The sequence below is a fragment of the Pectinophora gossypiella genome, chromosome 7, assembly GCF_024362695.1.
Source record: "Pectinophora gossypiella chromosome 7, ilPecGoss1.1, whole genome shotgun sequence".
Classification (NCBI taxonomy): Eukaryota; Metazoa; Arthropoda; class Insecta; order Lepidoptera; family Gelechiidae; genus Pectinophora; species Pectinophora gossypiella.
Genome location: NC_065410.1, coordinates 6343538 through 6357517, shown reverse-complemented (window position 1 = coordinate 6357517; position 13980 = coordinate 6343538). Strand labels below are relative to the sequence as shown.

At 38.5% G+C, this 13980-nt stretch overlaps 1 protein-coding gene across 3 annotated transcripts in view; it reads left to right on the top strand.

Moving 5' to 3' along the window:
• Nucleotides 1-13980, top strand: part of LOC126368569 (pyrokinin-1 receptor-like) — a 140338-nt gene that overhangs the window by 75228 nt on the left and 51130 nt on the right. For all 3 annotated transcript variants that reach the window (XR_007566614.1, XM_050012614.1, XM_050012615.1), the window contains exon 3: nucleotides 11795-11901. Coding sequence is in view for 2 of the 3 variants with exons in the window: in XM_050012614.1 (XP_049868571.1) it covers nucleotides 11795-11901 (107 nt within the window). In the remaining variant the exon portion in view is untranslated. The remainder of the gene's footprint in view (nucleotides 1-11794; nucleotides 11902-13980) is intronic.

Sequence of the window (13980 nt, the reverse complement as noted above, 5' to 3'; positions counted from 1 at the left end):
TCATATAGTTATTTACATTTTGCTTAAAAAATAAATCAATACTAATTGTTATTGAATACATACAGTGTATATACTTATAACAAATAGGCTTTTTTTATACAAATTCGTACCTATTAGGATAATGAATATCAGTCTTCTTGAATAATCAATCTTCTTCTTCATCAGAAATAATAACTTGATCTAAAAAGGCAGCAGGGGTTTGAATTTCTTGGTGCCGAGCCCATCCCATATACCAAACTATGCACATGACATGAGCACAGCACCCGAGTGTCCGTTTTCCAACTATACAGCTGCAATAGTGACCGACAAGTTTATTTCTGTTTTTCAAACTATTATTTAGCAAGATATATACAAAATAAATTCTGTTGCTCTGGTGCCTCGAGAGTATTTTAGCTCTTGTCAGCCAAGGATCACAAACTACTATGTTATATTGATTTAAATTATAGTCAACTTCAAAATCTTCATACACTTCAATGAAAAACGTTCCGTTTTCTTTTAGGTGTTCGCCATAGTAGCTTCTTGCCTGCGTCACTTGATACGGCCCTAGAGACATTATCAACAGATCCTCATATGATAAGATGGGAAAATGATGAAAGCCTGCACTTGAGTTTATAGCTTGGAAAGCGGTTCTGCGTTGATTTAAATTGTTTTGTATTACAAACTCGCACAGATAGTTTGGGGCGTCGTGCTTAAGGTATATATCGTTGATTATTTCATTTACGAGTGGGTGATCTGTCACCCGTTTTCCGAAGGCATTTATTAGGGCGCAAGCAATCCCCACTTCCTCTTTTAAATGTGGCATATTCGGTATTGCGTAGTTAGCTGGAAACGATAAGAATACTGTTCCATCAATAATGAAGTAAGTACGTCACATTTAGACTGCGTTTCCACCAGTAACATGCTAGATGCTACGTTGCATACCCTACAATCGGGTTCATTGTGCCGATCAGAATCAGACCCAATTATCTGATTGGTGGATATTAAACCTAGCAACGTAGCACATGTCAGATGAAAAAACAGCCTTACCGTTGTGCTTGCATTAATATGAACTGATTACTCTCTACTGTTACAAAAAAATGCAAATATCATTTATTATACATAATTAAGTGGTAATAGTTGGCTATAAAATCTATTGAAAGCGTAAGTCTGGTACACAAGTGATACGCTTGGCGTAAGAGCTATCTCTGGCTAATTATAATAGAGATAAGTTGACGACTTTCTGTTAAAAATGTTTTGCGTTGATTACACTTCGTCTAAGACGCTACATAATGAGAGCTTCGATAAAGTAGGATATATTATTTCCATACACGAATTTTTTTCATATGACATTTCGATTATGAAAAGCACGATTGAGAAACGAGCCGAATTATACATTGTCATTTTATGTATTATACTGACCAGGGACTATAATATAGATACCAGATACACTGCATACTGAGATTTTTAATTTTTGCAATGTTCAAATAAGATTACTTAGCTCTCGATCGTCAAATAAGTGGCGAGCATAATTCAGGATGTTGGGGTGCCTAGCAATATAATCTTCAGTTGTCAAGTAAGACTGTATAGGACGCCGAGATCTTCGGCGCGGGCCACGAACAGTGCTTACACCACAACAAAAAACATTGCCTGGCACCAACATGACTGGACATCTTGCCAAGACAACAACAACAAATTCAACAATAACACTAACAAAGTCAACAAAAATACTAACAAACTCAAGAGGAATATTAACAAACTCAACAGTGGTAACAAATACAACAGAATGAACAGGATAGAGTCTCAGAACAGAGAAAAGCGCGTGCGCACGTTGAAGATGAAAGTGGCAAACTGACTGAAAGTTCACCCGGCTGCCAATCGTCCTATTGTATTTATTGTATGATGTTGTCTCACTCACACTTATTGTATGGCTATTCGCTATCCTTGTTGATTCCGCCGAAATAATAGAAATTCGTGCAACTTTAAACAAAGGACCTCCATTTTCGTAGTTCCTGGAATTAAACGAGAAAGCAAAATGGCAGTTAATAAGTACACCATTTTGTTTCTCTTACACAGATTTCTTAAACTTCGAGAATTCTGCTTTTTAACGAGTACTAATGATGCCGCACTAAACGCGTTGCGTATATAAAAATGTAAACTTTATTTTATATTTCATTAGATCCTGTCGTTCTGTCAAGTAAAATCAAGTTAAGGAGTAAATGACGCCTATATCATACATAACACAAACTGATAAACTCAGTTTGCAATTAGTAACCTTAGATAAGGTGTGCACAGTTAAGTACCTATGTACTTCCTATATAATGTAGCAAAGACAAAAACCATTAATGTTGTTTGAAGTATTTATTAATTTCATTTTTTCAATAAGATAAATATGTTGTATATTAAATAATGTTTCATGTATAATCAATCACTTTGTCACTATATTACGATTGTATAATAGATAAAGAGTAAAATCGATTTATCCATACGACAGTTTTCGTAACTTTCAAGCTAGATATCTTGAAAACGTGACACTTTAGAGCATAGGTCCATTAAAGCTTTTTTGTTCAGACAAGTGTCCCCTATCGATTTGCACAGGTTTCATCGTGCGCCGCAGTTTTAAAAAATCCGCTAGGTGGCGCCACTGAGATATGCCAGAAAGGTTCATAGCCCTTTGACTATATGTTTTCCATATCATGAAGTTAAACCTACTCTGGTTTATGAGACACCATAGTAGATAAAGTTGTTTGAAACTCTGTTATTACAATTAAATAAAAAAAAAAACATGCATTTAGTTGCTCATATCGTCAAACGTTTTGTGTTCATTGATTTGGCCAAACTACATCATGATGTGGCCAACGTGTAAGTAAGTAAAATGTTTATTTTTCATAAGAAATACAGAAAATACGTATGGGTAAGTACAATAAAAACCCCACAAAACCAATTCCTCGGTTTGTTTGTGGGAGTGGAGAAAAAAAATGAAATAAAAAAAAATAATAAACATAAAATCATCATCATCATCACCAGCCCATTAACGTCCCCACTGCTGGGGCACGGGCCTTCCCTATGGATGGATAGGGAGATCGGGCCTTAAACCACCACGCGGGCCCAGTGCGGATTGGTGGTTATTAACGACTGCTAATGCAGCCGGGACCAACGGCTTAACGTGCCTTCCGAAGCACGGAGGAGCTCGAGATGAAAACTTTTTTTTTTTGTGGTCACCCATCCTATGACCGGCCTCTGCGAAAGTTGCTTTACTTCAACAATCGCAAACCGAGCGCGTTTACCGCTGCGCCACCGAGCTCCTCAAACATAAAACATAAAATAATAATAAAAATATGAATGTGAAATATGACCATTTCATGAAATGATCGAGCACATCATGAAATGATCAATTCTAAGATCTGGTCACGACATATTATGTATGTTTACAGTTGTGTAGCAAAACTACGTAATTCTCAAGAGCACAGAGGTATATTTACTGCAAGTTTGAAACGTTTTCAGCTTCAAAGGAATTTAGTATATCTCTATTACTGAGCTCTGCCTTGGAAGCAATAGCAATAATTTCAGCAATATTATATCTGTTTTACTTTGGTCTCGACCGGAATATTATTTATACCTTCCTGTGCGCAATTTGTAGCCTAGTTGACATAGTTAGGTAATGGTACGGAATATACATACATAGATAAAATCGTGCCCAACTACCCGTGATCCACTTTTGATACATCAGCCGTACGACGCCCACTGCTGGGCATAGGCCTCCCCCAAGGATCTCCACGACGACCGGTCCTGCGCTGCCCGCATCCAGCGGCTTCCCGCGACCTTCACCAGATCGTCGGTCCACGAAGTCTATAATATTGTATTTAAAAAGAATTTCATAAATTCTAGGAAAAGGACGTCTAGAAACAACATTTGTAATGAGGTACTTTTCAATCGGCGTTCCCCAAAAATACGATAGATGGCGTTGTTAAGTTTTTTCTTCGTTTAAACTTCTAATTTCATGGATAACAGACATATGCATGGTTTATCTTTGATTTTGGGTATAAATGATGACCGTTTTTATTACACCAAGGTACAATTACAACTTCCACCCATTATTATTCTGAAAGAGTAGCAATATAGGTAGCAACTACGAATAAATTATTCATCATCACCAGCCCATTAACGTCCCCCCTGCTGCTGGGAATGGGCCTTCCCTATGGATGGATCGGGAGATCGGGTCTTAAATCACCACGCGGTCCCAGTGCGTATAAATTAATGTGCGAATAAATTATTATTATTATTTATTCGTAGGGTAGCAACATCATTCTAGACATAATGTGATGCAAATATCAAGCCATAATTAGTTTTATATATGCTTCTGTCATTACATTACATTTTTGAATAATTATGTACCCCAGCAATGAGAAAGTAACGCCATCTATCGTGTGTTTGGCGAACGTTCAATCTTCTTGGTACCTCGAATAACCATCGTGAGGTTAATTCACAATGTCAGTCTACAAGTTTCTTTAAAAAGTTAAATAATACTTATCACAATTTCTCTCTTGTGAACATTGTTTTTTATTTTTAGCAATGAGTAATGTGTTTATCACTGCATACATTAAAATATTTAACGTGCAAAAATGACCTTTGAAATTCAATTGTTAAAGAGGCATTTCTTTTAAATATTTTAACTTTTTGTAAAAATTACAAGAATAATTATTTCTAGTTAATCCTGCATACCAAGCAGCGCTCGCATACTCTACATATAACTGCAACGCACGTTAATGTTTATTTTTATAGATTTTTTAAACAACCGAAAAAACCGGTTCTTGATTTTTTGGAACCGGGAAAAACCGGTTCCGATGCCCTAGTACCCACACGTACTTGTAATAATGGCTAGACAAGTTGACAGACTATATTATACCAAAGGCCAAAGGTTCGATCGTAGTTCTAATTTGGTAGGTATGACTCAACTCTGGGTTATCTATTTCCCACCAACCTGCAGTGGAAAAAGGGGGACGTTTTGCTAAAAAAACCCTATTTATACTCGTCAGTAGAGCTTGTTTGAGCAGAGTTATTATAGAAATACCTGATTTTGCAGAATTACTGCGGAGTAATTCTTCAAAACAGCCTCCGTGGTCTAGTGGTTAGAGCGTTAGGCTCACGATCTGGAGGTCCGGGTTCGATTCCCGACGGGGACATTGTCGAAATCACTTTGTGAGACTGTCCTTTGTTTGGTAAGGACTTTTCAGGCTTGAATCACCTGATTGTCCGAAAAAGTAAGACGATTCCGTGCTTCGGAGGGCGCGTTAAGCCGTTGGTCCCGGCTATTAGCCGTAAAAACACCTCCACCAACCCGCATTGGAGCAGCGTGGTGGAGTATGCTCTATACCCCCTCCGGTTGATTGAGGCCAGGCCTGTGCCCAGCAGTGGGACGTATATAGGCAGTTTATGTTACTGCGGAGTAAATAAAAACACGTTTTTCCTTTTAAGGTTCAGAATCCTAAAAAGAAAATTTCCACTAATATAACAACGTAAATCTTGTCACGAACCCGTTACAGTTATCTGTTGAGGTTTTCATCATCATGAGCCCATTAACGTCCCCACTGCTGGGGCACGGGCCTTCCCTATGGATGGATAGGGAGATCGGGCCTTAAACCATCACGCGGGCCCAGTGCGGATTGATGGTTATTGACAACTGCTAATGCAGTTGGGACCAACGGCTTAACGTGCCTTCCGAAGCACGGACGAGCTCGAGATGAAAACTTTTTTTTTGAGGTTTTACTAGCTCCATTTTGAGAAACCCTGGTCGTAGAGCACTCAGACAGTAAATAAACGACTTTAGAACCCTATCCTTTTAACATATTTCGCATTTAGTGAGACATCAAAATGTATTTTTTGAAATATGTTAATGTAACATGGTAAGTATAAAGTATTTACATGCACACAAAGACATCATAGGTACCTAATTTATTGGACTTGGAAAATACCCGAATGTAATTTTTATTCGTGTAATCAATAAAGAGTGTAATGATTGATGACATTGGATTAGAGGCGATGATGAAAACAAAAGTTTAAACACACTTGGTGGCTAAAATAGAAACAATTGGTATATAATTTGGGCTGTGAGGTGGAGTACCAACCTCATCAACCCTGGTGTCAGGGTTACTATTGAGCCGCCAAAGACCCCTGACATGGCTCATGTAACGACTACTTACTTACATCAATAAGTAGTAACCGGGACCAACGGCTTAACATGCCTTCCGAAGCACGGATCATCTTACTTTCGGACAATCAGGTGATCAGCCAGTAATAGCCTAACCAAACTAGGGAACACAAAGTAATTTTTGTGATATGTCCCCATCGGGAATCGAAACCTCCGGATCACAACAAAAACAAAACATCGGAAAACATCGTTATTTAAGGCATATTGCCAATCGTTTTCCACGTGTCCTACACCTGCATAAAGTAACTTATTGATTTAGGCCTGGGCTGTCACTAGAATCAATATGCATAATTTTTGGTACCATGTCACACTACGAATAAATAATAAGATTTCACATGATGTTTTTTGACAAATTGCACTGTAAGTTTGTAAGTTTAAAGTGTCTTACACTTTAATTTTTTTTATTTCTTTTTTTTGGTCTTTATGCTATATTTTAAAGTGATAATGAATATTGTATGTGTTTGTTGTAATAGTTTGTTAGGTATATTGTAAGTAAGTTATAGTCCCACTGTTGTTTTAGATTGTAATGTAGTTTAAGCTTGTTTTTATTTTTATTTCCAATTTCCAACACAATGTAAAGTTGTTATAAGGAATAAATGAATATGAATAAAAGTCATTCAATGCTCTACGTGTCGAGTAGTGTAGTGTCACAGCCTAACACTCCATACAAAAATCTAATTCTTACCGTACAGTCATGAGCAATATAATGTACCCACTTTACGACTCTGTCGCACTAACATATTTGACATTTAGTGAGACTTACAGTGCAATTTGCCAAAAAAAAAATCATGTGACATCTTATTATTTATTCGTAGGGTGACATGGTACCAAAATTTATGCATATTGATTCTCGTGACAGCCCAGGCCTAAACCAATAATTCTCGAATTTGTTTTCGAATTCATGTTTGGATCGTAAATGATAAGCACGTGCTATTTTCCCCGGCTATACAGGTTGTGAGAAGCTGCAGTAGTTTTAGGCGGATGAGACGTTTGTTACTTATGTAAAAATTGACGATTCAAAGTGTAACTATGTTACCTACTTACTGAATAAAGATATTTTTGAATTTGAATATGCGGTGAAGGAAAACATTCGTGAGGAAACTGGTTTGGCTGGTTTTCCTTTCACAGTTTGGAAGGTCAGACAGGCAGTCGCTTCTGTAAACAGCCGGTCCTGTCTTATCGTCAGGTTAGGTTAGCGGACCCTGTGAAAAACGGAACAAGGGGATGATGATTCTATTCTATCCCGTAAGTTTGAGAGGCTCAGACAGACTGCGCACTCCCTTACTCTATAAGGGCTTACGGCCTAAGTGGACATTGGGGGGTGAGGGAAAAAGCTCATACTGGTGCGGGGCAGAGAGTGTCCCTTCTATACGCAGAATTATTGTTTATCCTATATCAGTGATCTGGAGGTCTGGGATGGATTCTCAATGGGGTCATTGTCGAAATCACATTGAGACACTGACAAGTCCAGCAGTAAAGGAAAATTATAAAAGAAAGAAATCAGGATGTATTGCAACAAATTATAAATACATTATGGAAACATTTTATTAATCGGAAACACAGTCAGTACACAACTGATACAGCAGATTATTGGGAATATGCAAATAATTATGTTTATTTCCGAATTTTGAGGTATACCTACATCAATCAACTTTCAATTTGAAACACCAGTATTCTAGAAAGCCTTGTTATTGTAAATTGAAATTGAATTCTCATAATTGGGAAATGGATCAGTGGGTTGAATAAAATTATTTATTCAACGTTCTTCGAAAACAATTACTGTAATCCACTGTTATTTTATTGAGTTTATTACAATGTAATATTACTCTATTTTTTTTAAAATCACAACATAAAATGGCCTCCGTGGTCCGGTTGAGCGTTAGGCTGACGATCCGGAAGTTTGAAGTTCAAATCCCGGTGAGGAAATATCACAAAAATCACTTGTGAGCCCTGGTGTGGTTAAGACATTGTAGGCTGACCCCATTGTGCGAAAGATGGATTACTTTGGGTTTATGAGCCCGGATGTTAAAATTTATCACTCGTTTGAATATATAATGGGGTCCGGTGGTTGTGAGTTCGGCGCATGATCCGGAGGCCCCGGGTTCGAATTCATACATACAAACATAAACTCACGCCTATTTCCCACCGGGGTAAGCAGAGACTATAGAATTCCATTTACTTCGATCCTGACACACTTCTCTTACTTCCTCCATATTCATCAATCGCTTCATACACGCACGCCGGTTCAGAGTAGATCGTATTGAACCTTTTCTAAGGACATCTCCAATTTGATCATCGTAAGTCCTTCTCGGTCTTCCTCTGCCAGCCCTACCATCAACTTTCGCTTTATATACCGCTTTTGCAATTCTATTATCCTTCATCCGCTCCACGTTCGAATTCCTGTTTACAAAACCCACTTTGTGATCCCCAGTTGGATTAAGGCATTACATTTACAGGCTGATCACCCAAATGTCCGTCAGATAATTCTGCTTCAGAAAGCACGTTAAGCTAACTTACTGGTGTAAGTACGTAGTCGGTACATGAGTCATGTCAGGGGCTTTGGCTACTCAGCAATAACCCTGATACCAGAGTTGATGAGGTTGGTAAACCACCTCACAACCCATATGATAGAAGAAGAAGAATAAAAGAAGAAGGATGCCTTATACATCTACATACATAAACAGCCTATACACGTCCCACTGCTGGGTGATCACACAGGCCTCCCCTCAATCAACCGGAGGGGGTATGGAGCATACTCCACCACGCTGCTCCACTGCGGGTTGGTGGAGGTGTTTTTACGGCTAATAGCCGGGACCAACGGCTTAACGTGCCCTCCGAAGCACGGAATCATCTTACTTTTTCGGACAATCAGGTGATTCAAGCCTGAAAAGTCCTTATCAAACAAAGGACAGTCTCACAAAGTGATTTCGACAATGTCCCCATCGGCAATCGAACCCGGACCTCCAGATCGTGAGCCTAACGCTCTAACCACTAGCCCACGGAGGCTGTTACATCTACATAAACTTAATATTATAATTGCTTTTTCATTAAATTTATTTTTCTGTTTGGAAACATTATACTACATTATACTACCTATGTAAAATACGATTAATTACAATAAGTAACGATAAATTGTAACCTTTTCACGTTTAAACGTCAGGTAGTCAGCTAGAAAAAAATCGGACTTGTGCAAGCGAGACCAGCGCATTGAGGGTATTGTGTTCAAAAACTAAGCACCTCCCAAAAAAACTTGCCAAATACCTAGGAGGTAATTCAGGTTTTAAAACCGAACGTGTTCAAGAACTTTGGGCATAAAAAGTCGCACCATAAAGCTTCCTTGTTTTCAATTTTGGTACGAAACATAAAATACAATAACTAAAATAAAAATCAAGTCATTATACTATACTGTACAAAAACAAAATAAAGATAAAAAAAGGCAATATTCTTTGTACAACTGGTTATGGTAAATAATTAAATTAAACAAGAAATTATTTTTTATTAAACATTTAATTGGTAAACATTCTCAAAGAGCGATTGTGTACAATGGCCCCGATTCCTGCAGACACCTCCTAATTTTACTTTAAGTTATACTTGTCATTTTCTTACCCGCCGAACAGGAAAGGGACGTATGATTGACAGCTCTTAATTTTAGGAAGAATGAATGAATGAATAACCCACGCGAATCAAAAAGTATCTCGCTGGTATGCAAACCATTTGACGTGTGCTGTCAACATAATTCTGTCGGGTTATTGGCCAATGTAAAATTTTTAGACGGTTGTTTTAGATTTGTGCTTAAAATTGACGTGTGCCATAAATTTTGTGTGTTGATTACCCGTCCCTTTCCTTTTCGGCGGATAAGAAAATGACAGATATAACTTAAAATGGGGGTGTAAGGGGCTTCAAATGACACCTTTCGGAGCCCAAGCCAACCTCGCCTGCACGCGGTACATCCTGCTGGTCAACGAAAGAGGCTCTGGCGACCCACCAACACGCACTGGACCAGCGCGGTGGGCTTATGGTCCAAACCCCCCCTTTGGGGGAGGCCTATGCCCAGCAGTGGGCGTCATACGGCTGATGATGATGAACTTAAAATAAAATTAGATGGTGTTTACAGAAATTATCACCAATGTCCTTCTGAATAACGTATTTTAATATACAGTGCTAGTGACACCGTACAGAATACTGAAGGGGTTGATTCCGCTCATAATTCTGAGTTAATATCAAGTGGAATTATCCGTTAGTACCTATACGTACCCGCACGTACTTGTAAAGGATGTAAGTGACATAGTAATCGTACCGAATACTGAAGGGGTGCTTCAGGTCTTTCAGGGAATACAGTTCATGAGTTTTGCTAGGGAAAATTCCATCTTGAATCACGGTCTGGATCATCCCTCTCAGTTTTTGACATAGTGTCAATAACTACCATACGTACCCGTACGGCTGCCTGTACGGTCACGAGTACTAGTATGTATGAAACCATGTCGCATTAACTTTTTTAACAAATTAAACCGTAAGTCTCATTAAATGTCAAATATGATAGTGCGACAGGGTTCTAAGGTGGGTACATGATATTTCTCATGACTGTACAAAGCTGTACGGGTTGTTATTTCATCAAAATCGGCTTAATATTTTTAAAGTTATGGTCAATGATTTTGGGACAATAACAATGATCACGTCTTAATGATAACGTCTTTTGTCTGAAGGAAGCCTTTATCAGTGTTAGTCGACGAGTGTTATTGTATTGCAATTATAGACGGCGGTACGGCTCATCACCTATCAGGTTTTTTTTTTTTTTTTTTCGTACCCCTGCCGCACAAGAAAGGCAGGGTCCTTATCAATACTATACGTACATATCTTATCTTTCTATGGACTTATTTCTATTCTGCCCGCAATAGGGCCCTACACTGCGCTACACTTTCTCCACCTATCAGGTTGGTCTAACAGAAAGCTCGGTTAGGTGTGGTACTTAGTAAAGTTCATCTTGAGATAGATGTACCTCTGATTACACTATTTGGGATATAGTCGTCAGCTTATTGTTTATTAATGTTTGTTTTTTGACGTGACATGTAGATTTGCCGCAGATGGCATTAACTACTTGGCCGGACAAATGGAGAGCTCTAAGGGCTCTCGCTCGGTTCAGTAAGATAACAGGCCTGAGAATGCCCCGTTTAGCGCGAACCCGAGGTTCGCAGGGCGTCGTCTGTAAGGATTATATTTGAAGGATTTAATCGACCCCAGCTGGTCGATAGCGGTAAACGCTGAACGAGGGAAATTAAAGTGGTTGTTGTCGCGAGCGGATTGGCCGCCTCTGTGGCTAGAAAAAAAAGAGTTTGATTCGAGTTCAGATGGTTCCGAACGTTCCGATATCAAATACATAAACAAGCGGCAACCGCCGCTTGTTTGCGCGTTTAAAATAGGGATATGAGACTCATCTATGTCTGCCCGTAGAAAATTATGGATCCACTCCAATCCCATCAGTCATCCCGTGATCATGGCACTTGCATGCAACAGTGTCGAAATATCGGGAGTCTCATATCCCTATTTTAAACGCGGTAAGAACCCGTTATTATGTGTTTTAATTAAAGTAGTCAAACAAATATTTTGTTGCAGTGGCTGTGGCGCTGTCTTTCTTCGTGTGCTGGGCGCCATTCCACGTCCAGAGGCTTCTCGCTATCTATGGGAAGAGCTTGGAACATCCAAGTGATATGTTCTATCAGGTAATACACATCATAAGCCATTATTGCTTTACTTACATTTAATTTTAGCGTTTAAGCCGCCTTAATCGAAGATCGAAGCAAATGGAATTCTATAGTCTCTGCTTACCCCGGTGGGAAATAGGCGTGAGTACATGTATGTATGTAAGCCGCCTTAACGCATTTTATTTTTAAGTTAATGTGTGTACTAAAAATTGTTCATATATGTATTCATACAATATCACACAGGCACCTAGGAATTTTGATTATACTTACATTTAACATATCCATTTAAAATCAAAGTACCTATTTACGTAGAACCTAGCACATATAAATTTATAGATTCAATAAACAGAAACGTCCTAACTAGTTTCTTATTTGCCTAGGCCTTGTACGATTTAATAATATAAGAAATACCTCTACAAAAGAAAACACATCAAAATGGACTTTTCCCTGGCAAATTATAAGTGAAACCCTTCGTTGACTCCACTATATTAAACACACATGCTTTAGACGTGTTTGTACTTTGAAGTTATCAAATAAAATCAAAGCGTTTTTGCAAAGAGGCTTGCCCTCCTCAGTTTTTCACAAGCAATTGAAATTCTTTGTAAGTATTGGTCAACATATTTTGTACTAATTCTCTTAGGGGTCTTTTAAAGTTTGGAAGTAAGTATTTGTAATTGTCTTTGCACACAAACATGATTACAACTGCTCCAAAGCAAAATAGATTATCTACAATACAAATACACTTTATTGCACCAAAATAAAAAAAAAGAAATAATTAGAAAAATACTCTTAAACTAAGTACATGGTAAATGGCGGCCTTATCGCTTAAAGCGAATATAATATCTAATGTAATGCCTACAATAGATACACATTGCACTCAGAGGCAGTATTGCGAACATTACGGTGCAGATAGTAAGGGCCTGCGCAGACAAAGGGGCGGGACAGGCCGGAGAATTTCGCCGCGAACTACGGAATAAAGGGACTCCACTAACTACTGATATCTACATAAACATAAACAGCCTATATACGACCCACTGCAGGGCACAGGCCTCCCCTCAATCAACCGGAAGGCGTACGGAGCATACACCAACACCACCACGCTGCTCCACCGCGGGTTGGTGGAGGTGTTTTTACTGCTAATAGCCGAGACCAACGGGTTAACGCGCTCTCCGAAGGACGAAATCATCTTACTTTTTCGAACAATCAGGTGATTCAAGCTTGCAATGTCCTTACCAAACAGTTTCACGACAATGTCCCCATCGAACCTAGATCTCCAGATCGCGATCCTGACGCTCTAACCACTAGACCACAGGGGCTGTTACTTATATGTATACTTTTTAATACTGCCAACGCACACGGGTATGGGGTGCGGTTTCTGTGAACGCGGCGCGTGTTTATACAATAAAGATTATTAAAAAAATAATTATTCTTATTATTATTATTACAATCTCTGCATTCCAAAAAGCCCGTTCTCAAAACGCTCCCGGTGTCACTTTTTGGTGTACTTATGAATGTATTAACCAAGATAATCTGTATTGTATCTTGTAATCCCTTTGGAGCTATCGCGGTTTTGAAGCTCCTTTGTGTCATACAATCTTACCCTGCTCTAAGAGGGAAAAATAATAAAATATATTGTCTGATACAATTTAAAGAAATACAGGGTGTTAGTGACATCGTAACGAAAACTTCGAGGGGTGATTCACACCATGATTCTGAGTTGATATCAAGTGGAATTTTCCGTCGCAAAAGTATGCATCTGAAAATAATTTAAAAAAATACTAATATTTTTCATGAAATTGTCACTTGTTATCAACTCAGAATCATGGTCTGAATCATCCTTCTCAGTATTTGTTACCGTTTCACTAACACCCATACGTACTTGAATGGCTACGCGTACATAATCGTAGGAGGTGTAAGTGACATCGTAACGAATACTGAGAGGGGTGATTCAGCTCATTATACTGAGTAAATACTGAGAATGATGATTCTGAGTATTATACTGAGTGAACATCAAATGGAATTTTCCTTCGCTAAAGTATAGAATTGAAAATTGGACTTGATATTAACTCAGAATTTGAATAGTTCCCCTTACTATTC